General features: G+C 37.3%; 1 protein-coding gene across 1 annotated transcript in view; it reads left to right on the top strand.

The window, feature by feature from the left end:
* The window catches only part of RFC1 (replication factor C (activator 1) 1, 145kDa), an 82,799-nt gene that overhangs the window by 23,547 nt on the left and 37,529 nt on the right, over window positions 1-21,723 (top strand). Inside the window, 6 exon segments of the mRNA XM_012644470.1 lie at window positions 9,116-9,348; window positions 10,247-10,324; window positions 12,522-12,599; window positions 14,467-14,554; window positions 15,413-15,696; window positions 18,411-18,518. Coding sequence (XP_012499924.1) covers window positions 9,116-9,348; window positions 10,247-10,324; window positions 12,522-12,599; window positions 14,467-14,554; window positions 15,413-15,696; window positions 18,411-18,518 — 869 coding nt within the window.

The following is a 21,723-nucleotide window of genomic DNA, read 5'->3' on the forward strand; positions in this document are numbered from 1 at the left end:
TCAGTCTGGTTTCGAACTCCTGAGCTCAAACAATCCGCCCGCCTCGGCCTCCCAGAGAGCTAGGATTACAGGCGTGAGCCACCGCGCCCGGCCTAGATTATTATTTTAAATTACCTAAGTAAATGTTCCATTCCCTCATCTAGCCCTTTTGCCTTACATAGCTATGTTAAACACACACATATACACATATGTATTTATTTGTGTGTATATATTTATATGTGTGTATATATTCATATTTGTGTGTATATATTGAATATATGTGTATATTTATATATACGTATGCACACATATACATGTATTTATTTGAGTAGCATCTTATTATAAAGTTTCTGCAGCTTGCTTTTTTATAACTTAATGTCTTAGCCTGCCTGCTCTCCCTCCCTGTGGACAGATCCAGTAAGTTTTTGGATGTCTGTCATCCACTTATTTTTTCATTTTTCTTTTTCTTTTTTTCTTTTTGTACACACCATGAAATACTATGTCATTCACTTACTTTTTCATCATCTGATTTTACATCTTCTACAAATTTGATAGACTTATCTTTGTATTTCTTCCTGAATCATTTTTAAAATTGTTAGCATCAAGGGGCAAATAAAGTTTTTTCAAAATTTACATTGAGCCATTATCTGCACCCTGGATATACCTGTTTAATTTCTTATGAATAGCTGTTCAGTTATTTATGAATCTTAGTAACCACTGTAATCTTGTATTTCTCTATGTTGCCATAAATCTGTTTCTCAACTAAGTGTGATTTTGCCATTTCAAGGGACCGTTGGCAATATCTGGAGACATTTTTGATTGTCCCCTGGGGGTTATGGCATCTGATAGGTAGAGGCAGGGATGCTACTAAGTATCCTACAATGCATAGGAGAGCTTCCCACCACAAGGAATTACTTGGCTTAAAATGTCAATAATGCAGAGGTTAGAAACCCTGCCATAACTTATCAGAAGAGAATTTTGTGGATATTTTAAGTCCAGATATCCCTTGTTTTTAATATTCATCTCATCTGCTAGTCTAGTAACTCATAGTAAATGAAGGCTTATGTCTTCATTTATTCTCGGTGAATCCCTGTCCATTTCTGTTGAGTACCATGTGCTGCATTTGACCTGCTTATGATATTATTGCATAGCATTGTCACTAAATCTTTCGTCTTCTATCGTTCTGTGGTTAAGGATATGCTTTTCTCTTTCTGACAATTAGGATTCCATTTCTTCTCTTTAGTCTTTAAGGATTTCTTCCATTTTGTGTGATGATTCGAAGGTCACTGATAGTGCTTTACCCTTTTTTGTGCAAATTCACATTTTTATAAGAGCTAGATGCTTTCTTATTTATTTTTGCTAATTAATATTTTAGTCCTCTTTTTTAGTGTTAAAAAAGAGTGTTAAAAAAGCTCTTTTTTTTTTTGGCTGGGCGCAGTGGCTCATGCCTGTAATCCTAGCTCTCTGGGAGGCCGAGGCGGGCGGATTGTTTGAGCTCAGGAGTTCGAGACCAGCCTGAGCAAGAGCGAGACCTCGTCTCTACTAAAGATAGAAAGAAATTAATCAGACAACAAAAAATACATAGAAAAAAAATTAGCCGGGCATGGTGGCACATGCCTGTAATCCCAGCACTCTGGGAGGCCGAGGCGGGCGGATTGTTTGAGCTCAGGAGTTCCAAACCAGCCTGAGCAAGAGCGAGACCCCGTCTCTACTAAAAATAGAAAGAAATTAATCGGACAACTAAAAATATATAGAAAAAATTAGCCAGGCATGGTGGCGCATGCCTGTAGTCCCAGCTACTCGGGAGGCTGAGGCAGGAGGATCGCTTGAGCCCAGGAGTTTGAGGTTGCTGTGAGCTAGGATGATGCCATGGCACTCTAGCCCGGGCAGTGCAGTGAGACTCTGTCTCAAAAAAAAAAAAAGCTCTTCTTTAGAGCTTAAAAAAATTAAGTGACATATGGAGAGGGAGGAGAATTGAAAAAGGACTCAATGAATAATGAAGCACTAGAGTATTGAGGTTCTGGAGCATCTTTGAAAACGGACTGTTGTTTGTTCTGGTGACATGTACATTGCCATCAGGATCTCGTGAAACTATGAGGGACACAGGACTGTATTCCAGAATGCCAAGGAAGTAGAATTAGGTTATGAAAATGTCATTGGGTGCTAATGAAATAATGTACAGGTGACTTATACTTGGCTTTAATACTGAGACCAGCATTGCTCCCTGCTCCCATGTGCGGGAAGAGGTATGTGACTAGCAGTGGGGAATCGCAATGCAGCGTCACTCCTTGAACTCTCTGGCCAGTCAGATTTCTTTCTACTGCCTGTTTCATGCCTTAGCATTTTAAGAAGCTCTGGGGAATGTACCTGTGGCCAGTTGTCCAAACCTTTCCCCGTTTTTCTTTTTCTTTGAGATCCAGTAGACTCAGCACCTGTGCGATGCATAACATCACATTTCAAGCCAGTACTTTTTTCTCTTCTTTATCATTACTTAGCTACCTTACTAGACCCCGCAAATTATAAAATAATTTTATTTTTAAAATATAACTCCATTTGATTATAAGAGGATTCATTGGTAATGAATCGTGAGATCTTTGGTTTCTTGATTAAAGATGAGCAGTCTCAGAAGCTTCGTTTTATTATACTTGGTATGTATAGAATGTCTGATTCACCACATAAATGGGCAAAGAAAGTATATTTAGTTTTTCTTCCATCCACTTAATTAACAAATGTTTATTGAAGGCTTGGCACATACGTGAACCTTTTTCTACCTCCAAAACAAAATGCTAGTTTAGTTTTTTTGACTAAGGAAATATTAAAAAGGAACTTTATGGAAAAACGCTTTAAGCACCCAGATTCCATTTTTAGTTTATTATTTTTTGCTAAATAAATTATTTTTAATCTCCTTAACTAGATCTCTTCATTAATTTGGTTTTTGTGTGTTCCAGACCAAAGGAAAGAAAATCACGGAATTAGAATTCAGAGATCTGCTTGGAAAGGCCAAACTCTTAACAGTATGAACTCCAGAATTAGATTTTTTTTTCCCTTCTTGGCCTGTAAATAGATTTTTTTATGGACCTGCACATTTTTTCTTTCTCTTTTTTATCCTTCTAAATATTAATAAATGAATGTTATCTAACTCAGAGTGGCAAAGCAATCTTCTCTCCCAGGCAATTCCTCTGCTGGGTGTTGGATAATGCTAGTTTACTTGGTTGTTATTACCACATTTGAGGTTATGTTATCTATAAATAAAAATAAATGGTGTTTTTATAAGGAAACAGATATCCTGGAGGGAAATTCTAGGTGTTCAATTGCCCATGATTTTCAACTAGTTCTCCTAAATTTGACTTAGATCTATTTATCATTATTTTATTATATGTTTCTGGGAAGAAGAGAACACAGTTTGCCTTTGGCTTCTGATAAGGCAGAATCAAATTTAAGCTTATTAGAAAACAAGAACAAATGTTAAAAAAGAAAAACTACAGCTTTATTTGGAATGTTTCATCTCTACACACTGTGTAGGATTGTAAAATATCTGTTTTATATGAGGATGGTCACAGCAACACCTGTTAAATGACTGTCTTTTGCAAGCAGCTAATTGCATTCTTGGCCTCTTTTGTCATCTTTCTCCATAATATATTGGTGTAGCCTGTGAAATATTAAGGGCTAAAGGAGCTTTAAGATAACTAGTTCAGAAATCATAGTGTAGAGACAGTAGGACTGCTCTTTCTTCAAGTTTTCTGGTTTCATTAAGGCAAGGTGACAGAATGTTTTTAGATATGCCTGTGACTTATAGGGTACCATAGTTATTTATGCAATAAATATGGAATCCTTTATATTTGTAAGAAATATCTTTGTGTTTAGAATCATGAATTTACTTTTTTCACGTTATTCCCGTAACTGCTGTAAGGAGTACGAGGAAGTGTACAAATCAGGGGGCACTAAATAAGTGTCAAAGCAGGGCTGCCAGTCCTTGAGAATTGTCCTCCTTTTTTCTCTTTTCATAACCGTATTTCACTAGAGCTCCTTCAACTTTCCAAGGGGCTTGGAGAGCTATTTATATTGTAGTTAACAGAGAACAAGGGGCCTTGTGTATAATTTTTGCTTAACATAATGAAAATATATCTGAAATTTCATGTAGAACACTTCCATATTTTTTCCTTGGAGGTCCATGTGTAATTACATTTTTACCCAGGCATTATGAAAATGTTTATAAAATTATGTCTGTGTTTAGGAATATTACATTTTTTTTGATCTATAGCTTGAAGACATTGTTACATTTAAATTCATATATTCAGGGAAGGGCTCTATTACTCTCCACTATTGTAAAGAGATCACTGGTAGAGAAGGCTCATGAACAGAAGATTATACTTACAATGTTAGAGCTAACATAAAAGAAGAAAGTGATGTGTTTTGCTTTTTTGCCAGCCTAATTTTGTAATTTTCATAATGTTTTTTGAGCCTTGAAATTTGGGCTTAGTTTTTAAAGGCTGGGTGAGTCCCTTGTATAGTTAGATCACAGTTAGATAATCCTTTTCTCAGTTTCAGTGATATCAGTTGCTTATACTTTTGATGTTCCTAATAGTGGGATGAATATATTTGTCTATAAATATTTGTCAGCATTTCTGATTATCTCCAAGAGTTAGTATGTTAAAGGATACGAACTTCTTAAAGGTTTTGGTTATGTTCTGCCAAATTGCTTTCTAGAAAAGTCACATTAGTTTACACTTTTGTAATTAGTGTTTTTATTGGTACAAACACATTACATTTTCACCAGTATTGAATATAATAGTTAAAAAAATCTATATGGCTACCTACAGAGTCACAGAATTACAGAGGGGAAAATCTTAGAGTTTATCTGCCTCAACACTTTGCAGAGGAGGACAGTGAAGCCTAGATAATTAATGAAAATAATAATAGCAAGTTGAAGTTAGGTTAGAATTTTAGTTTTCTGGCCTTCTGGTTCAGTAATGTTTTCACCAGAGAATACTATTTTTTTAATTATCATCATTATTATTATTAGTTTTGAGACAGGGTCTTGCTCTACTGCCCAGGCTGGACTGTAGTGGTGTGATCATAGCTCACCGTAACCTTAAACTCCTGGACTCAAGTGATCCCACCTCAGTCTCCCAAGTAGCTAATTTTTAAAAGTTTTTTCATAAAGACAGGGAGTTGCTATGTTGCAGGGCTGGACGCCTATCTTATTATTTGTTGAATGTCTATAACATGGCTAGGTGCTATACTGGGCACTTAGCCTTTTAAAAAAAATTTAATCTTCCTAGTACCTAAATGTTGAGTGGCTTGAAACTGTTTTTTTATTTATAAAGGAGGAGCTAAGGAAGAAATGAGGGCAGTCTTCAAATGCTGACTGTGGAAAAGGTGGCTAACCTTTTTGTCCCTTTTCAGAGGATGGATTAAGGAAAATATTCTACAGGGAGGTGTTTTGGCTTAATATAAGAAAGCTTTCCTAAATAGTACTATATTACTACTCTCTAAAGAAAGAAGGGGGTCACATTGAGTTAACATTGATCCATTGATCATTTTTGGAAGTATTTAAGCCTACTCAATTTTTTTCGTTTTTGGTTGGGAATGTGGAAAATGGGGTCTGTGTACTGAATGAAGAGTTAGGACTAGTTGACTAAAGACAGTGCATTTTAATGTGCTTGGCATGTAGTTTAATACTCAGTAATGATAACCATTATTAATAGTAATTAGATAAAAAGCATGAAGTGTGTGAAGCTAGCTACAGAATAAGCAGAGATGTTGATAAATGTGAACAGAAGTAGGCAAAAGAGGGGAGAGGAGGGAGAAACTAAAGCACTGTTTCTGAAAGCTAAGGGATCAGAGAGTTTTTAGAAGGTAGTGAATTTGTTGTAAAATACTAGATGGAAGTTAAAAAGAGAGGTGTAATACATAAAAGAAAAAGGTGTGAAGAAAACATGAAAATTACCCATATTCCCCTACTCACACATAAAAATTGCTAATGTCTTATTCTTTTCAGATTTTAGAATGTGAATTTAAAAGTTATGTATATATCTGTAGATAAATCATTAAACATGTCATCTGCTTTTGTCACTTAATAAACATATGAATATCTTTATACCAGTAAATATGGGCATACATTATAATTTTCGTTGCTGTGTAGCATTCCATTGCTTGGTAGAACATACTCATAGATATTCAGGTTGTTTGTTTTCCCATATTATAAACAGTATTCACTTCTCTCTGTCTCTGCTGCCGTTATTACAGTCGAGGCTATCTTTGCTTGCCTACATTGTATTAGTCTCTCAATTTTTTTCTTTACCTTTTTTTGCCCTACTACATTCTGTTCTCCATAGTAGTTGACCACACCCACTCAGTTCTGGGATTTTCTGTCATACTGCCTGTAAGCATGGTTAGGTGTAGTGAAATGGAATGTTGGTATTTTTAAGGTGGGAGAAAAACTCGTAGAGCCCTATCATTTCACAGAAACAGTTTAATTTTGTTCTTTCTCCATTAAGGAACTCCCTCCTGCTCAGAAGTACAGGTGTTGAACTTAAAGCAAATAAGCATTATAAAATTTAATGAGATAAAATTAGAAGTCTTATATATACTGGGTATGCTTTTAAATTTATACTTACTGACTAAGGAGATGTATTGGTTGTCTACACTTAGGATATTTTAGTCTGTTTGTCTTATCTTGTTTTTCTTGTCTTTCTTTCCTCCCTCCCTCCCTTCTTTCCTTCCTTTTTTCTTTTCTTTATTAAAACCAGGATATAAGTGATATTCTTCTTATTTTGATTTCTTTTAAGGATATTTTGGGTAATTTTTTTTGACTTGCTAAGAAGAATAGTTTGTTGTTTTATGTGACTAGTTTAGTTATGCTACAGCTTACCTGAGTGTAGGGATTTAAAATAGACCAGCTGTCAATTATAGAAAATTGTTAAGAGTTTCTATATGATAATAATTGATTGTTATTACTTTAGAGAAAAGGAAAGGAGTTTCAGATTACATTCTCAGTGGTTACTGGGACTATTACAGGTGATTCATGTGGCTGTTTTAAGTGGGATGGTGATAATGTTGCCTAGCCTTTGCAAAGCCATTTGCAAAGGTGAATCAGGCATCTTTTTCCACGTCCGGCAAGGCAGCAGAGAAGAAACTGGGAGTGCAGTAGGGAGAACAGATGAGTGACTGAACTTAGTCTACTGACTCTTGTTAACATACGGTTGAACTGAAATGTGTTAAGTGTGTGAAGCCATGGATGTGCGAAAGAGTTATGGATGAATTTCTAATTTAAGCTTGAATGTAGATTGATGATAGCTGAAGAGAAGTGAAACAAGTATGCTTTAATTAAACTCTTTTGGTTGTAGGTAAAAAGAAATCCTAGCTTAGTGTAAGCAAAATGAGGAATTTATTAGGGGGCTGCTGACCTATCTCACTGATTGTAGGAATAAGCCTTTAGCACCTTGGATTATGCACATTAATTCAGCAAACTGATCGAGGATGAAGTTGGCCCCACCTTGTTGAGGTGTCTACTCCTGGTCCAGTTGGTTGTGGCCAACAGTATGGCACCGTCTACTACATGTATCTGTGGTTACTGGAGGCCCTTGGAAGGTGGGGTGAGCTGCCAGTTATTAAGGAAAACAAGCTTGTAGTGAACAGTACTGGTACCCTCAGAGATATCTACTACACTCTTGCTTTAAATAGTGGATTACTTTTTACATTTAGTAATTAGAAACCTGTAAGAGTCGTGTGTTGTGAAGTTTATAGCTTCATTTTAATATAAATATAATAATTAGAAAGTAAGGCTAAGTCCTTTTGGTTTTTACACATCCTTAGGTACTTCCATGTTTGAGATGGCAGCCACCCAGGGAGAGCACAGTGCCGGGGACATGAAGCCCTTAACAAATGTTCATAGTTAGATGAGGGAGTATTTGAGAAGCAGTAAGACCCACTCATATGAGGCTTTCATACGACATTTATAAAGTGGGTCTTCCACCTCTGCAGTGACCTAGTCTTCATGGTTGCCTTTAGATTTTTTTAATTGGATTTTTTTTGTTAGTAGGCCAAATTGAAAAGTTTTGGTTCTCTTGTGAGTCAGTGAACCAAACAAAAACCAAATTTATTGAGGGCCTTTTGAGGTACATTTATGGAGCTCTTAGTTATCTAAGCATTGTCATGAATACTTAGACTTTTAAAACCATATGCTTTATGGAAACTTTTTAGAAAGATAAAGTGTTACAAAACAAAGAGTTTAAAATCTTGAATATCGTTGGATAGTCCACCTTCAGTCTATAGGTAGAATCTGACAGCTTAGTACTTCTGTAAATATCACCCTAGTCCAAGCCTTCAGCATGTCACCTGGAACTACAGTAGCTTCCTGAGTGGTCTCCCTTTGTTCACCTTTACCCCTCTGCAGTGTCCTCTCCAAAGGACAGGACTTAAGTTGGGTCACTCACTACTCTGCTCAAATTCTCCAGTGGATATTCTATTCTATAATAAAACCTAAAATTCTTTCTATGCCTTAGAAAGTCCTACAGGATTTGGCCCCTACCTCTTTCACCTGAACACTTCCAGCATACCCCCTTCCTTGAGCTGCGGTCACATGGAACTCCAAGCACGCTCACTTTTCAGGCTTTTGCACTTGCAGTTTTCATTGTCCTAGTGTTCTTGCCTGATGTGTCTTTCAGGACTCTGTTCAGATGTTGCTTATCACAGAGGTTTTCCCTGACGACCTTATCTTAAAAAGCATCTTTTATTACTCTTTAATTCTTTCACCCTGTTTTAGTTCTTCATAGCACATTTAACTTGACAATATACATTTGTTTATTTGTATATCTATTTCCTCTTCTAGACTTCCAGTTCCATGAGAACAGGGACTTTGTATTTTTTATTCACTGCTATATTTTCAGTGCCCGATACATAAAGGGTGCTCTCAGTAAATATTTACGTGCTCTGGATAGTAACTGGGGGAGATGATGTATTGGCCTGGCATTGGTAAATGTGGGGATGACCGTTGAATTCAGGAGGTAGGAGGAAAAAAATTATTAGCATCTCAGAGCTCTTGTGTACTTTTTATAAAGCTGGTAGAAATGTTTTCTTCATATAGTTGAATTGATGTTTTATCAAAAAAATACTTGGTTATGTTCCATTTAAGATGAAGAAGATGACTTTATGTGTAAGAAGGCAGCCTCTAAATCAAAAGAGAATGGAGGATCTACAAATAGTTATCTTGGAGCATCAAATATGAAAAAGAACGAAGAAAACACTAAGACCAAGAATAAGCCTTTATCACCAATAAAACTTACACCCACATCAGTGCTTGATTATTTTGGAACTAGAAGTGTCCAAAGATCAGACAAGAAGATGGTGGCAAGCAAAAGAAAAGAGGTGAGCAAGAATGCAAGCAAAAATGTTCAGGATTTATATCCATTCACTGATACTAGTAAGAGGAGAAATTAGCATGTTATAAGTGGGTCACCGTGTTTTATTAATAAAAATTTTCCTGTGATTATGGATAAAATATATTGTCCTCATTTTAGAGGATGAGGAAGTTAGAATATTACACATTTAATTTTTTGTACTTGAAAGTGGGAAAAGATTATTTAAATCATAGGAAAAATATTTAAACCATTAAAAAATTGTAATTCTTAGAATTTAAATCAGATTCTCAGAAGGGAAACTTATTTTACTATTGACCTCAACCTGATAAAAGCAGACAATAAGTTTGTTCCCAAATGAGATCATGAATACATCCCTTATAAATAGAGCATGCCTATGCTATACTTTTGGCCTTCTCTACTTTGGGCAATATTGGATTCATCTTTTCTGGCCATTTAGGAAACGAACATACAGATAGATTATAGTGAAAGTCGTCTCCTGAGTTAAATAAAACCTGCCAAATAGTGTTTGTTGATTTCATCAGTGCCTCCATGGGACAATGTAATCATTCTCACATATTGGTTTGCCGATGTTCTGGACTACTTGTCAAGCCAAGACATTAATCTACAGGATTGTTATTTTTTTTGGGTGGGCAGTACTTCTCTTCAACATAGCAGTTGAACTAAATGAGAACTATCTGTCTATAGGATATTTATTCACTAGGAAATTGGATGTGGTCAGGAAGTAGCTCATAAACTTGACTTGCTGGCTGATGTGCATTGCTTCTATTACTGATACACTTGTCTCTCTTTGGTGTATTTAATAAACTACAGTCATTAAGAAGCAGCTTACCTTATTTTTAACTTAAGGTTTATGCTGATCTTGCTTGATTTTCTTTGAAATACAGCCTCCACAAAATACAGATGATTCCGGATTAAATGATGAAGCCATTGCCAAGCAGTTGCAACTTGATGAAGATGCAGAGGTATCAGCATTTCAATTACGTGTCATTAATCACTTGCTATTGTGACTTGCTGTTTAGTCTAACCAGGCAAACAATCAGGATTGTTCTAGTATAATTTTGAATTGAGCTTCATTGGAAGTCATGTGTAAAATAAGTTAAAATCTAATATACAGACATCTAAATTTCTATAAAAGATAAATATTGAGACTGGGGGATAATTATTTACTTCAGGATTTACTTTTAGAGTTCTTTGAATGGGAGACTCCTTTAGTATATTTAGAATTATTTAATTTGCTCATATCTCTTTTCTTTTCACTGTGAGCAGTGTCACCCATTGCTGTGGCTTTCGTTACTCTGCATGTGCTGACGACCCCTGAACCCTTTTCCAGTTCAGAGCTCTCCTGAGCTGTAAACCCACGTGTTCATTCAGAAGTGTGTACTGAGCACTCATGTTAGAGACACTGCAGTTAGAAAAAAAGAAAGAAAATATCAAGTAATTATAAGTGCTCTGAAGGAAAGGTATAGTTTTGGGGTGGTAAGTGGAGTTATGAGTGTTTTATTTTAAATAGAGGAGTTAGGAGGGTCCTTCTGAGGATGTGGCATTGGGCACAAATGAAGTGATACAGTGAGGCATGGTGCTGGCCACGTGGAGGAAGACTTCCTCTAAGCAGTGGGAACAGCAAGTGCAAGCATCCTGAGGTAGCAGTGGGCTTTATGGGTTCAGGAGACTGGTGTGGCTGGAGAATAGTGATTAAGAAGGAGAGTGCTATGAGATGATTTCAGAGAAATGCCAGCAGCAAATCCTGTAGGTCATGATAGGTCTTTTTTTTTCCTGGAGATGGAGTCTTGTTCTGTTGCAGTGGTGCCATCTTAGCTCACAGCAACCCCAAACTCCTGGGCTTAAGTGATCCTCCTGTCTCAGCCTCCCGAGTAGCTGGTACTACGGGTGTGTGCCACCATACTCAGCTGATTTTTCTATTTGTAGTGGAGACGGGGTCTCCCTCTTGCTCAGGGTAGTCTTGAACTCCTGACCTCAAGCGATTCTCCTGCCTTGACCTCTTAAAGTGCTAGGATTACAGGCGTGAGCCACTACGCCTGGCCCTTTTCTGTCTTATGTTTGTCATAATTACGTAAAATACAAACAGGTATCCACGTGACTCAAGGTAGTGCAAGAGGCCTAGGTCAAACTAGGGAGTAATTTTTAGAGACCTGATTTCTCCTTATCTGTCCCAAATATTGGAGGGTTGCCCAATCCTTTCCAAACTGAATGTGGTACTTTGTGTCACAATCACCTGTTTTCCTATTTTTATCACTTTCTTTCAGAATCTTGTTTGAGTAATTTATTAATCTGATGAAGGACTTTCAGGGAGTTAATGACTGAAGATGTCTTTCCTAATTATCCCTCTAAGAGTTTTTTCTCCTCACTTTTAACTAACTGTGGATTTTCAGGTCGTTTCCTTTGTTTGAATAACGTAGGGTGATGTTTGTTCCATATTACGTTAGGCCATTTTACCAGGGGGCATAAAACCAGTTAGTTTATAATGAGGAATATATTCTACTGCTACATGTTCTCTTCTGGAAGAGCTCCATTTTACTGAAAGTGAAAATATTTGGAAATAACAGGGACATAACTACAGCATCTGTGTTACGTTAGCCTGTTCAGAAAGTTTCTGACATGTTGACTTAAATTTTCAACAGTCAGAGCAGATGCATTTGAATTAGTACTTGAAAATAGGAGCTTGATGGTAAAAAGTGACTTTACATTTGTATATAGCTTATTGTGTGCAAAGAAAATACTACACAATTTTCTTAATTTCTTAGATTCACTTTTTTGTGTTTTTCAGACAGGTGGTTATGTTTTTCTGTTGAGATTCCTTTCAAAGGTCTCTCTGGAGTTTAAAATAAATAGAAATAAGAGATCTGTCAGTGTTGCATTAGGACCACTAAGAGAAAACTATATAGACTTGAAATTTTATAAGTAGGATATGTGACTTTTGAAACATGCTCAATTTATCTATCATGCCTGCAGAACTAGAACTGTGTGTTCTGATTTGGCTTAGTGAAACAGACCTGTGATACTTGACTGTTAAGTGGAAAAATGTCATAGTTATTTTCTGGAAAATATTTTTTCACTTTTTTCTAAATAACAAATCAAGCATTTAGGAACTTTCACTTTCAAAAAGAACAAAAACAGCTCACTATTTGACACTTTTTACAGCTGGAGAGGCAACTACATGACGATGAAGAGTTTGCCAGAACATTAGCCATGTTAGATGAAGAACCCAAGACTAAAAAGGTAGGTGATATTGTATTGGGCTGCTTGCACTCCAAGTATATGATACAGATCCGTGTTCCTTTCCATACTTGTGCGTTCTAGGCTCTCGTGACTAGCTCTTCCAGAAAAATGCTAAGTTATTTTAATAAAAAGTTTTTGGGAAAGCTCATTGAGAAACTTATTCTTTGTAAAACAAAGTCGACAGAGCCAAAGCAAACCAGAACCTTTCTTCACAAAACACCGAATTATACATTTTCCTTACTCTTTTTTTTTTTTTTTTTGAGACAGAGTCTCACTGTATTGCCCAGGCTAGAGTGCCGTGGCGTCATCCTAGCTCACAGCAACCTCAAACTCCTGGGCTCAAGCGATCCTCCTGCCTCAGCCTCCCGAGTAGCTGGGACTATAGGCATGCGCCACCATGCCCGGCTAATTTTTTCTATATATTTTTAGTTGTCCAATTAATTTCTTTCTAATTTTAGTAGAGATGGCGTCTCGCTCTTGCTCAGACTGGTTTTGAACTCCTGAGCTCAAACAATCCGCCCGCCTTGGCCTCCCAGAGAGCTAGGATTACAGGCGCGAGCCACTGCGCCTGGCCCATTTTCCTTACTGTTTATCACAAGGGTTCTTATGTACTTGTTCAGACACTAATGCTTATAAAAATTCCTCTTGAACACAAGTTTAATAACATTAATATTGATTACTGTCTTTTCAGGAAGCACAATTTTGCTATTTCTAATTAGCTAACTTTAAGATCTATATTATATCAGGACAGTCTCAAGTAATAATGAGTGTATTTTTGGAAATCTGTAAAAGTACCATGAATTTTTTTTAAACACTCGATCTCTAATAAATTAGCATTATTTCTAATAAGTCACATTTCTGTTAATATAATTGTCAGTATAAATATCTGACTATTTTATTTTATTTTTTAGAGACAGCGTCTTATTCTCGAGTGCAATGGCTCAGTCATAGCTCACTGTTACCTGGAACTCCTGGGCTCAAGCAATCCACCTGCCTCAGCTTCCCAATTAGCTAGGATTACAGGCACATGCCACCACACCCTGCTAATTTTTTTTAATTTTTTCTTTTTTTTTTTTGTGGAGATGGGGGTCTCGCTGTGTTGCCCAGGCTAGTCTTGAACTCCTGGCCTCAAGTGATCCTCTCACCTCAGCCTCCCAAAGTTCTGGGATTACAGGTGTAAGCCACCATGCCCAGCAATATCTGACTATTTTAGAAGATTTTACTTTCCTTTAAAGCAAGGAGTTGTAAACTTAGATACTGTCAGGAGCTAAGACTAAGCAGGCAGGTGTAAGACAGTAGAGAGAGGAGGGGACGTTGTCATTTTTAAACACTCACTCTTTTTAAAGAAACTCAAATTATAATTATTTTAAAAATATAAATGCCCTGATTTGTGACCTTTTTAGACAGTGGAATTTTGAGGGAACAGTGGAGAAAATAGATACTTTTTTTCTCTTTTGAAAAAGTGCTCTCTTATTTTCCTTTTGAGCTTTAGTCTGTTTTCATTTTAGTCGTTTTAGTTTAGATTTTGGTTTTTAACTGTATAATACTAATAATTTGAAAGTTGAGATGAAACAAGCAGAAATAAGGCTTCTACTTCCAGATTCACAGTTTGGGATGAACTGGGATAATTTTTTATAGATTGTTTTTATACCCTTTCATTTGTTTCTTCACCTGTAAAATGAAGTAATAAAACATGCTTCATTTGCTGTGGAAATTTTGTGGATGAATAAATGACAATATATTGTAGTGTCCTGCTAGTTTGGAAGGTGATCCTTAAAGTTAAAACTTTAATTGATTTTAACAACAGATTTTGTGGAAATAATTTTTCTTTTATTTGTCACATTTGACACTTTTAAAATTTGTTTAGGCTCGAAAGAACACAGAAGAGGGAAAAACGTTTTCATCTGTCCAAGGCAATTTAAGTAAAGCAGAAAAACATACATTTCCTCACACAGGTAATACTAGCAGAAAAAAGTAAGATGGAGCACTTGTCTTTATAGAATAAAATTCATAAGAACCTTGTTTAAACATTCTGTTTAATAATTGTTAGGTAACATTATTTCATAGGAGTATTAGAGCATGTTCTACTTATGTATTTTGAGAGCTGTTTGGATACTAGCTAGTGCAGAATGCCCATCTGCTCTGAGATTGTTGTGAGAAATGTACTAACACTTCTTGGCTTCTTGTTAATTTCCAAGTCTAATGCATCGTGTAGACTTCAACATATGAAAACAAAGAACTAGATGTTTTGAGCTTTTCATGTTATGGATAGTTTTCATAGAGTTGACTCATAGCTGGCCAGATCATCTGGAACTCTTCTACTGATTGTCTGTAGGTTTTATTCTTTAGTGGTCCTGGTATCAAACCACCTGCTAATATAGATGGTTTTCATCCTGTAAATAGATCTGTTTATAAGTTTACTATAAACAGATGGTCTTGACACCTCAGGATATTGGGTCTTTATGCTATATTTCAAATACAAAATTTTCATGTGACATACTCTAGTGAGTAACTTCTGTAAATTTCAGCATATATCTCTGGAATGAAGTCCATATCTATAGGTATAGTTTACAATATATGTAAAAAGATCTCTTAATTTGAACCGGTTATACCAAAATAAGTAGTATAGATATGTTTAATTTTTAAAAATAAATGTGCTGTATAAGCTGAAGAATTAAAATATTGATTTTTGAAATCACCATATGATATATTGTGTTACTAGGACTACTCAGTTGAAAAATGAAAAAAAAAAAATGTTGATATAGGGTGTCATTTTCCAAAAACAACAATCATGATCTTCTCTTTCTTCCTAGTAAGAACAGAACTATTTTCAGATGAAAGAAAAAGCTACAGTCCTAAGAAGCAAACTAAATGTGAAAGTTTAAAAGAATCTCAGCAACATTCTAAACCATCAGCTCACAAAATAGGAGAATCCTTTTCTCCAAAAGCCAGTTCTAAGTTGGTACTTACGAAAAAAAAAGAGAGCTCTTATAAAGAAACAGAGCCTGCAACCTTAAAAAGAAAAGAAAATGCCATTGAATTGAAAGGAGAGACAAAAACTCCGAAGAAGACCAAAAGTTCTCCAGCTAAAAAAGAGGTAGGAGCTTTCTAAGAAGTACAGTAGTCCCTCTTATCTGTGGTTTTGCCTTCCAAGGTTTCAGTTACTGATGGTCAATCGTGATCTGAAAATATTATTTGGAAAATTCCAGAAATAATAAGCTTTAAATTGTGCACCATTCTGAGTAGCATCATGAAATCTCTCGCTACTCAGGATGTGAATCATCCCTTTGTCCAGAGTATCCACGTTATATATGCTACCCGTTAAGTTGCTTAATGGCTGGCTCGGTGATCAGATTGAAAAAACATAGTATGCGTAAGTATATATAGAGTTCATTCAGTGCCATCTGTGGTTTTTGACATCTACTGGGGCCTTGGAATGTTATCCTCTGTGGATAGGGGGCACTACTGTATATATTTTGGGGCTGTGTGTTGATCTGAGTTTGTTTTCAAGTTTTAGTTCCAACTCCATAAGTCATTAGAGTACTTTTAAGATATCATTTTAAATTTAGAAGCTATTGCAGAGTATAGATTACTAATATAGCTAAATTAGCCAATGTTTATTATAACTGTGTATCAGATATTGTGCTAATACTTTACATGTGGTGTCTCATGTAATCTTCACAACAACCGTGAATATTTACTTTTATTATTCAACTTTTAAAGATGATGAAAGAATTTAACTATTCCAAGATCACCCAGCCAGTGAGTGGCAGGGCCAGCCTTGAACTCAGGTCTTGTGAAGACAAAAATATTAATAGTAGTATAGCATTGTCACTCCACGCACTGACTCTGGAGCAACTTTCAAATCCTAGCCCTGCCACTGAGGAGGTGTGTGACCTTGGTCTGATGATGTCCCCTCTCTGTGCTTTGGTTTCCTCATTTGTAAAATAGGGCTAATAATAGTACCAGTGAGTTAATATGTAAAACCACTGAGAACAGTGCCTGGGACCTAATAAGTGCTATAGAACTTTTAGCTATTATTATTAAAATTACTGTTACTTGGATTTGTTCTGAATTGATACCTTTTTGCTCTTGTATAACAATGTTGACATACTGAAATCATTTTCATAGGAAAAAAAATGATGAAATAATTGATGCTTTTCAAAAGTTTTCTTTTTTTCAAATGTGTTTGAGAAACCAGTGGCCTCTCTGAATCTCCAGTTTGGAATCACTTGAGATTCATAATGAGAAACCACTATTCCTTCATGCCTCTTAGGCACTTAGAATTAAAAGTAGAATATCATTTATTTTAACTGCTCATCACCATTATTTTTTAGTGCAGAACAGTGAAATGGTGATGATTTCAAAATGCTTTTGTTTGTGGGCAGTGCTCATAAATATGCTTAAAGGAACAATTAACTTTTTGGTCTCAGATTTTTCTTCACTAAATGCTTATCTGGTAGGTGAATGTTTTTCTTCAGGCACACTAAACATGTTCAGTTCACAGAAGCTATGTTTACGAAAAAAGGAAATCTTTAAATGATACCATTACTCTTCACTGTGTTTTTAAAAGTTGGAACAGCAATAACTTAGAACTTTTGCTTAAGCAGTTTTGGGAACATCAAAGTCAATTTATTAATAATTCATTTGGTCTCAGTCAAATAATTCAGACTTCATAAATGGGTGTGCTTCAAAGTTATTTTATAAGTTTATAATTCAGATTTTTTTTCATAGAATTAATGTTATAAATGAATCATTTCCTCGTGTTGGTATATGCATTAAACTCTCTGGTGAAGCCTGTTAAAATCATGGTTTCCCAGGACATGCGGTGTGGGCAGCTGCATTGTAATCAGCTCCTTATACGATATTATAAGGCACACCAACGTTTGAGAGCCATTGTTGAAAAGTAGGGTTGGATTCTAGGACCAGTCCATAATGGCTTATTTAACTCATAACCAAACCAGCTTAATTATTCTGTTGGTGAAATTATTTTATAGAGAAGTATTTTGCCTATTCTTGAAGGGATTTGCAGTTACTTACAAGTTAAAAATAATGTAAAACAGGAGGTAGAAAAAACAACAGAGACCATCTTGTAGCTATTCTTAAATCAGAATTATCTAGAATGTTTTTTCACTTAAATATACCTGTTCTGGCCATATCCCATTATCTCTGAATCAGAAATTTGGATGTGGGTCCAGGGATATATAATTTGAAAAATTTTGCCACGATTTTCTGACATATATACCCATGGTAAAATTCCCTGGGAGAAACTGAATGGGAGAGATTAAACACAGAAGGGAGAGTGCTAGCATCTAGAATGTGGGGCTCCTTCTCTGAGCTGGCTGTTTACATGAAGCCCGTGATTCTCCGACTGGAGTGCTTATATCCCTAGTGATACAGGGCAGTGTTTTAGGGGTATGTGAGACCATAGGATTAACATAGGATATGGTTTTGGGTGATTAAATTTACTTAGGGGAAAATTTATTTTTCTGTTAAAATAAACTTGGATATATCATGGAGTAGAATTTAAAATTTACATGAATCTCTCTAAACACTCTTTCCATTTCTTTGCTTGGAGCTGGCATCTTGGCTTATACCCCTAATCTGCCCTAAGGTATGTGCCTTTAGGAGAATAGAGAGTTTTGAGAAGGATTGATGCAGGATGTTTGTAAGTCAGGCATCTGTAAGTTGAGGAGTACCTGTATAGCTAAAACTGTTAATTTTAGAACCAAACACAGGAGTGACTTAATGTTTATTTCTAGATATGTATTTTGCATGACTTTGTTCAATTTTCTTTCTTTCTCCCCAAAGTCTGTAAGTCCTGAAGATTCTGAAAAGAAACGTAGTAATTATCAAGCTTATCGAAGCTACTTAAATCGGGAAGGTCCCAAAGCTCTGGGCTCCAAAGAAATACCAAAGGTAAGAGTCCTGAGAGGGCATGCCAGTCTGTAAGGGCCTCTGCCTTGGGTAGCTCCGTGTATGTATTCACTGTGCTTACAGCAGCAGAGAATTAATAATTAAAAGTTAATAACATCATGAGAGACTTTCAATTGGGGGAAAAATAAACAGAAAAAACCTGTCACCATTTTCGTGAATTAGGGATGTTCATTATGAATTTCTGTTTCATACTCAGAGAAATTTTCCTTTAAATAACAAGTGGCCCTAGAAGGGCTTGGCTTTGAGAATATGCCAGTGACAAGACTAATGCTTTTTGCCTGCATGGGACTTACAGTCTAAGAAAAGAGACATTAAATAGATTATTATTTCATTGTAATCATGATATGTGCCATGAAGGAAAAATCTAGGATGCCTTTAGAGAGTATAACAGAGGAAACTGACCCTGGATGTGATGTGTAGAATAAGTGATATGTAAATGGAGACTCGAAGAATGAAAGGAATTCGCCTGGAGTGCAGGGTAGGGGTTGTGCTGGCACGATGATCTGGGCCGGGGGACTAGGACGTGTGGTGTCCCTGAGTGGGAAGGGATCTTGCATGGCATGTTTGAGCCGCTGAAAGAAAGCAGTGTAGTTGGAGCACAGTGAGCAAGGGACGAGAGTGGCTGAAGAGGTTAATGGGGCCACATCTTGCAGGGCATGTTTAGGACTTTGTCTAAGAGAATGATTTTAAGTGGGGGAGTAACGTGACCAGATTCGCCTGTGTGAAAGATCTCCCTGGCTGCCGAGTGCAGGGCGCAGTGGTTGTGGGGAGGGATGATACGCAGACAGATCGGTGACAGGGACTTGTCTGGAGGAGCAGTGGGAGTGCTGGAAAGTGAAGTGGTTTCAGCAGAAGAGGTGCTGTCTTACAGGGCTCCGCGATAACGGCAAGTGGGGAGTGAGAGAGAAGGAGTGTCAGGGATGATCTCCTGGTTGTGGGCCTGAGCCAGCCAGGCTGATGCCATCGGGGGCAGAGTGGGTCTGAGAAGACGGTGATGAGTTTGTCGTGGGCCTTGCTGTGCGCTTGTTTGTATTTTTGTGTAAGTGAGATGTCCGTGTGGAGATGCTGAGTGGACAAGTAGATATGTGGGCTTGGAGCCCAGAACAGAGGTCAAGACTGCATGTAAAAGTTTGGGCATTATTGGTACATAGATAATATTCGAAGGGATTCATAGCTTTCGGCAAACCAGTACAGAATGAGAAGAGAAGAGGTTGTTGGCCCCTGCTTCTTTGTGAAGTAGAGGTGGATGAAAACCAAAAGGAGACTGAGAAGCAGCAGCCACAATGTGGGGGAGAAGTCTGATAAAGTTGTTATCACAGAAGCAAAGGGAAGGGAGAACATTTTTTTTTTTTTGAGACAAAGTCTCACTGTGTTGCCCTGGCTAGAGTGAGTGCCGTGGTGTTAGCCCAGCTCACAGCAACATCACACTCCTGGGCTCAAGCGATCCTTCTGCCTCAGCCTCCCGAGTAGCTGGGACTACAGGCATGCGCCACCATGCCTGGCTAATTTTTTATATATATTTTTAGTTGTCCAGATAATTTCTTTTTATTTTTTTAGTAGAGACAGGGTCTCACTCTTGCTCAGGCTGGTCTCGAACTCCTGAGCTCAAACAATCCGCCTCGGCCTCCCAGAGTGCTAGGATTACAGGAGTGAGCCACCGTGCCCAGCCAGGGAGAACATTTTTAAAATGATTGGTTAAGTTTGTCATGCTGTTAAGATTCCAGGTAAGGGGAGACAGAAAATTGCCCATTGTATTTATTTTTAATTTAAATGTAAATTTAATTCAATTAAATTTTTTTTTTGAGACAGAGTCCTGCTCTGTTGCCCTAGGCTGGGTGCAGTGACATGATCAGAGCTCAGTGCAGTCTTGAACTCTTCAGCTCAAGTGATCTTTCCTCCCCAGCCTCCTGAGTAGCTAGGAGTACAGGCGTGCACTACCATGTCCAGCTCATTTTTTTTTAGAGACTGCGTCTTGCTATGTTGTCCAGGCTGGTCTCAAACTCCAGACCTCAAGTGATCCTTCCACCTTGGCTTCCCAAAGCCCTGGGATTACAGGCATGAGATGCTGTGCCCCCAGCCTCCATTGCATTTAGTAACATGAATAATGCTCCTTAGTGACCTTAGCAAGAGCAGTTTAAATAGAGTGGTGGAGGCAGAGCTTGGTGGAAGTGGGTCGAAGAGTGAGTGTGAATAGACGAAATGGAGACAGTAGAAGTAGGTAATATTTTTGATAAGTTTGGGTGTGAAGGGGACAAGAGAGAGGACTTCTAACTAGAAGTAGAAGGTGGGATTTGGGGGCAAAATGTGGGTATTTTAATGGTAGAAGATACTTAAAGTATGCCTTTTGCTGATGGGATAGATCCTAGCAGAAAGCGAGAGATTGAAGATGTACCAGACAGAGAAGGATAATCAAATGTAGTATGAAATTTCTGAGAAGGTGAGAGGGGAGGGGATACATGTACAATGTATAAACTAATTTTATTTTTAGTTTGCTTGGTATACATAACTGCATATGGAGATTAGTAGTTCCCCTAACAAAGAGAGGGAGAGGATGGTGGAGCTGGGACGGGGTGGGGGATGTGGGGGAGGTGATGAACTGCAGGGGGCTCATGGGTCGTCTTATAGGAGGCAGAGGAAGATGCCACCCTTGCTGCTTGTGCATGTGTGTGAAAGACTGAACAAGTTCTAGTTGAGAGGACTTCAGGCAAAGTGGTGTCCTTACGGGACAGCCCAGTTTCAGTGAAGGCAAGGCTGTGGTGGGAATATTGGAGAAGAGGTTGAGGATGTTGGGTAGTTTGCTGCTCTTGGAGTAAGTGCTGTGGGGAAGTTCTATTAATGGGATGTAGAGTGGGTAGTGAGGCTGGAAGTGCTGAGATAGGGGAAGTGAAAAGATACTCAGTCATGGTGGGTGATAATTTGGGAGATAGTAGATGATCGGGTTGTGAGATATGGGGGCTTGAGTGTGTAGTTTTCCAGGGTTACTTTGAATTTGTTGAGAAGAATTTAAGTACTTGTAATGTTACTGTAGATCATTTCAATCGGAGAACTGCAGAGCCTGAAGTGACCTCGAGATGATGTTGGTGAAACCTTCTCTTCTCAAGCAGATTCATAGTTATTTCTTTTTGTCTTCCAAGAAAAATTCTTCACCTAGATGGTGAGGGATTGAACTTGTGTTGGGTCAATCTTT

Source organism: Propithecus coquereli, unplaced genomic scaffold (genome assembly GCF_000956105.1).
Source record: "Propithecus coquereli isolate 6110/MARCELLA unplaced genomic scaffold, Pcoq_1.0 Scaffold213, whole genome shotgun sequence".
Lineage (NCBI taxonomy): Eukaryota > Metazoa > Chordata > Mammalia > Primates > Indriidae > Propithecus > Propithecus coquereli.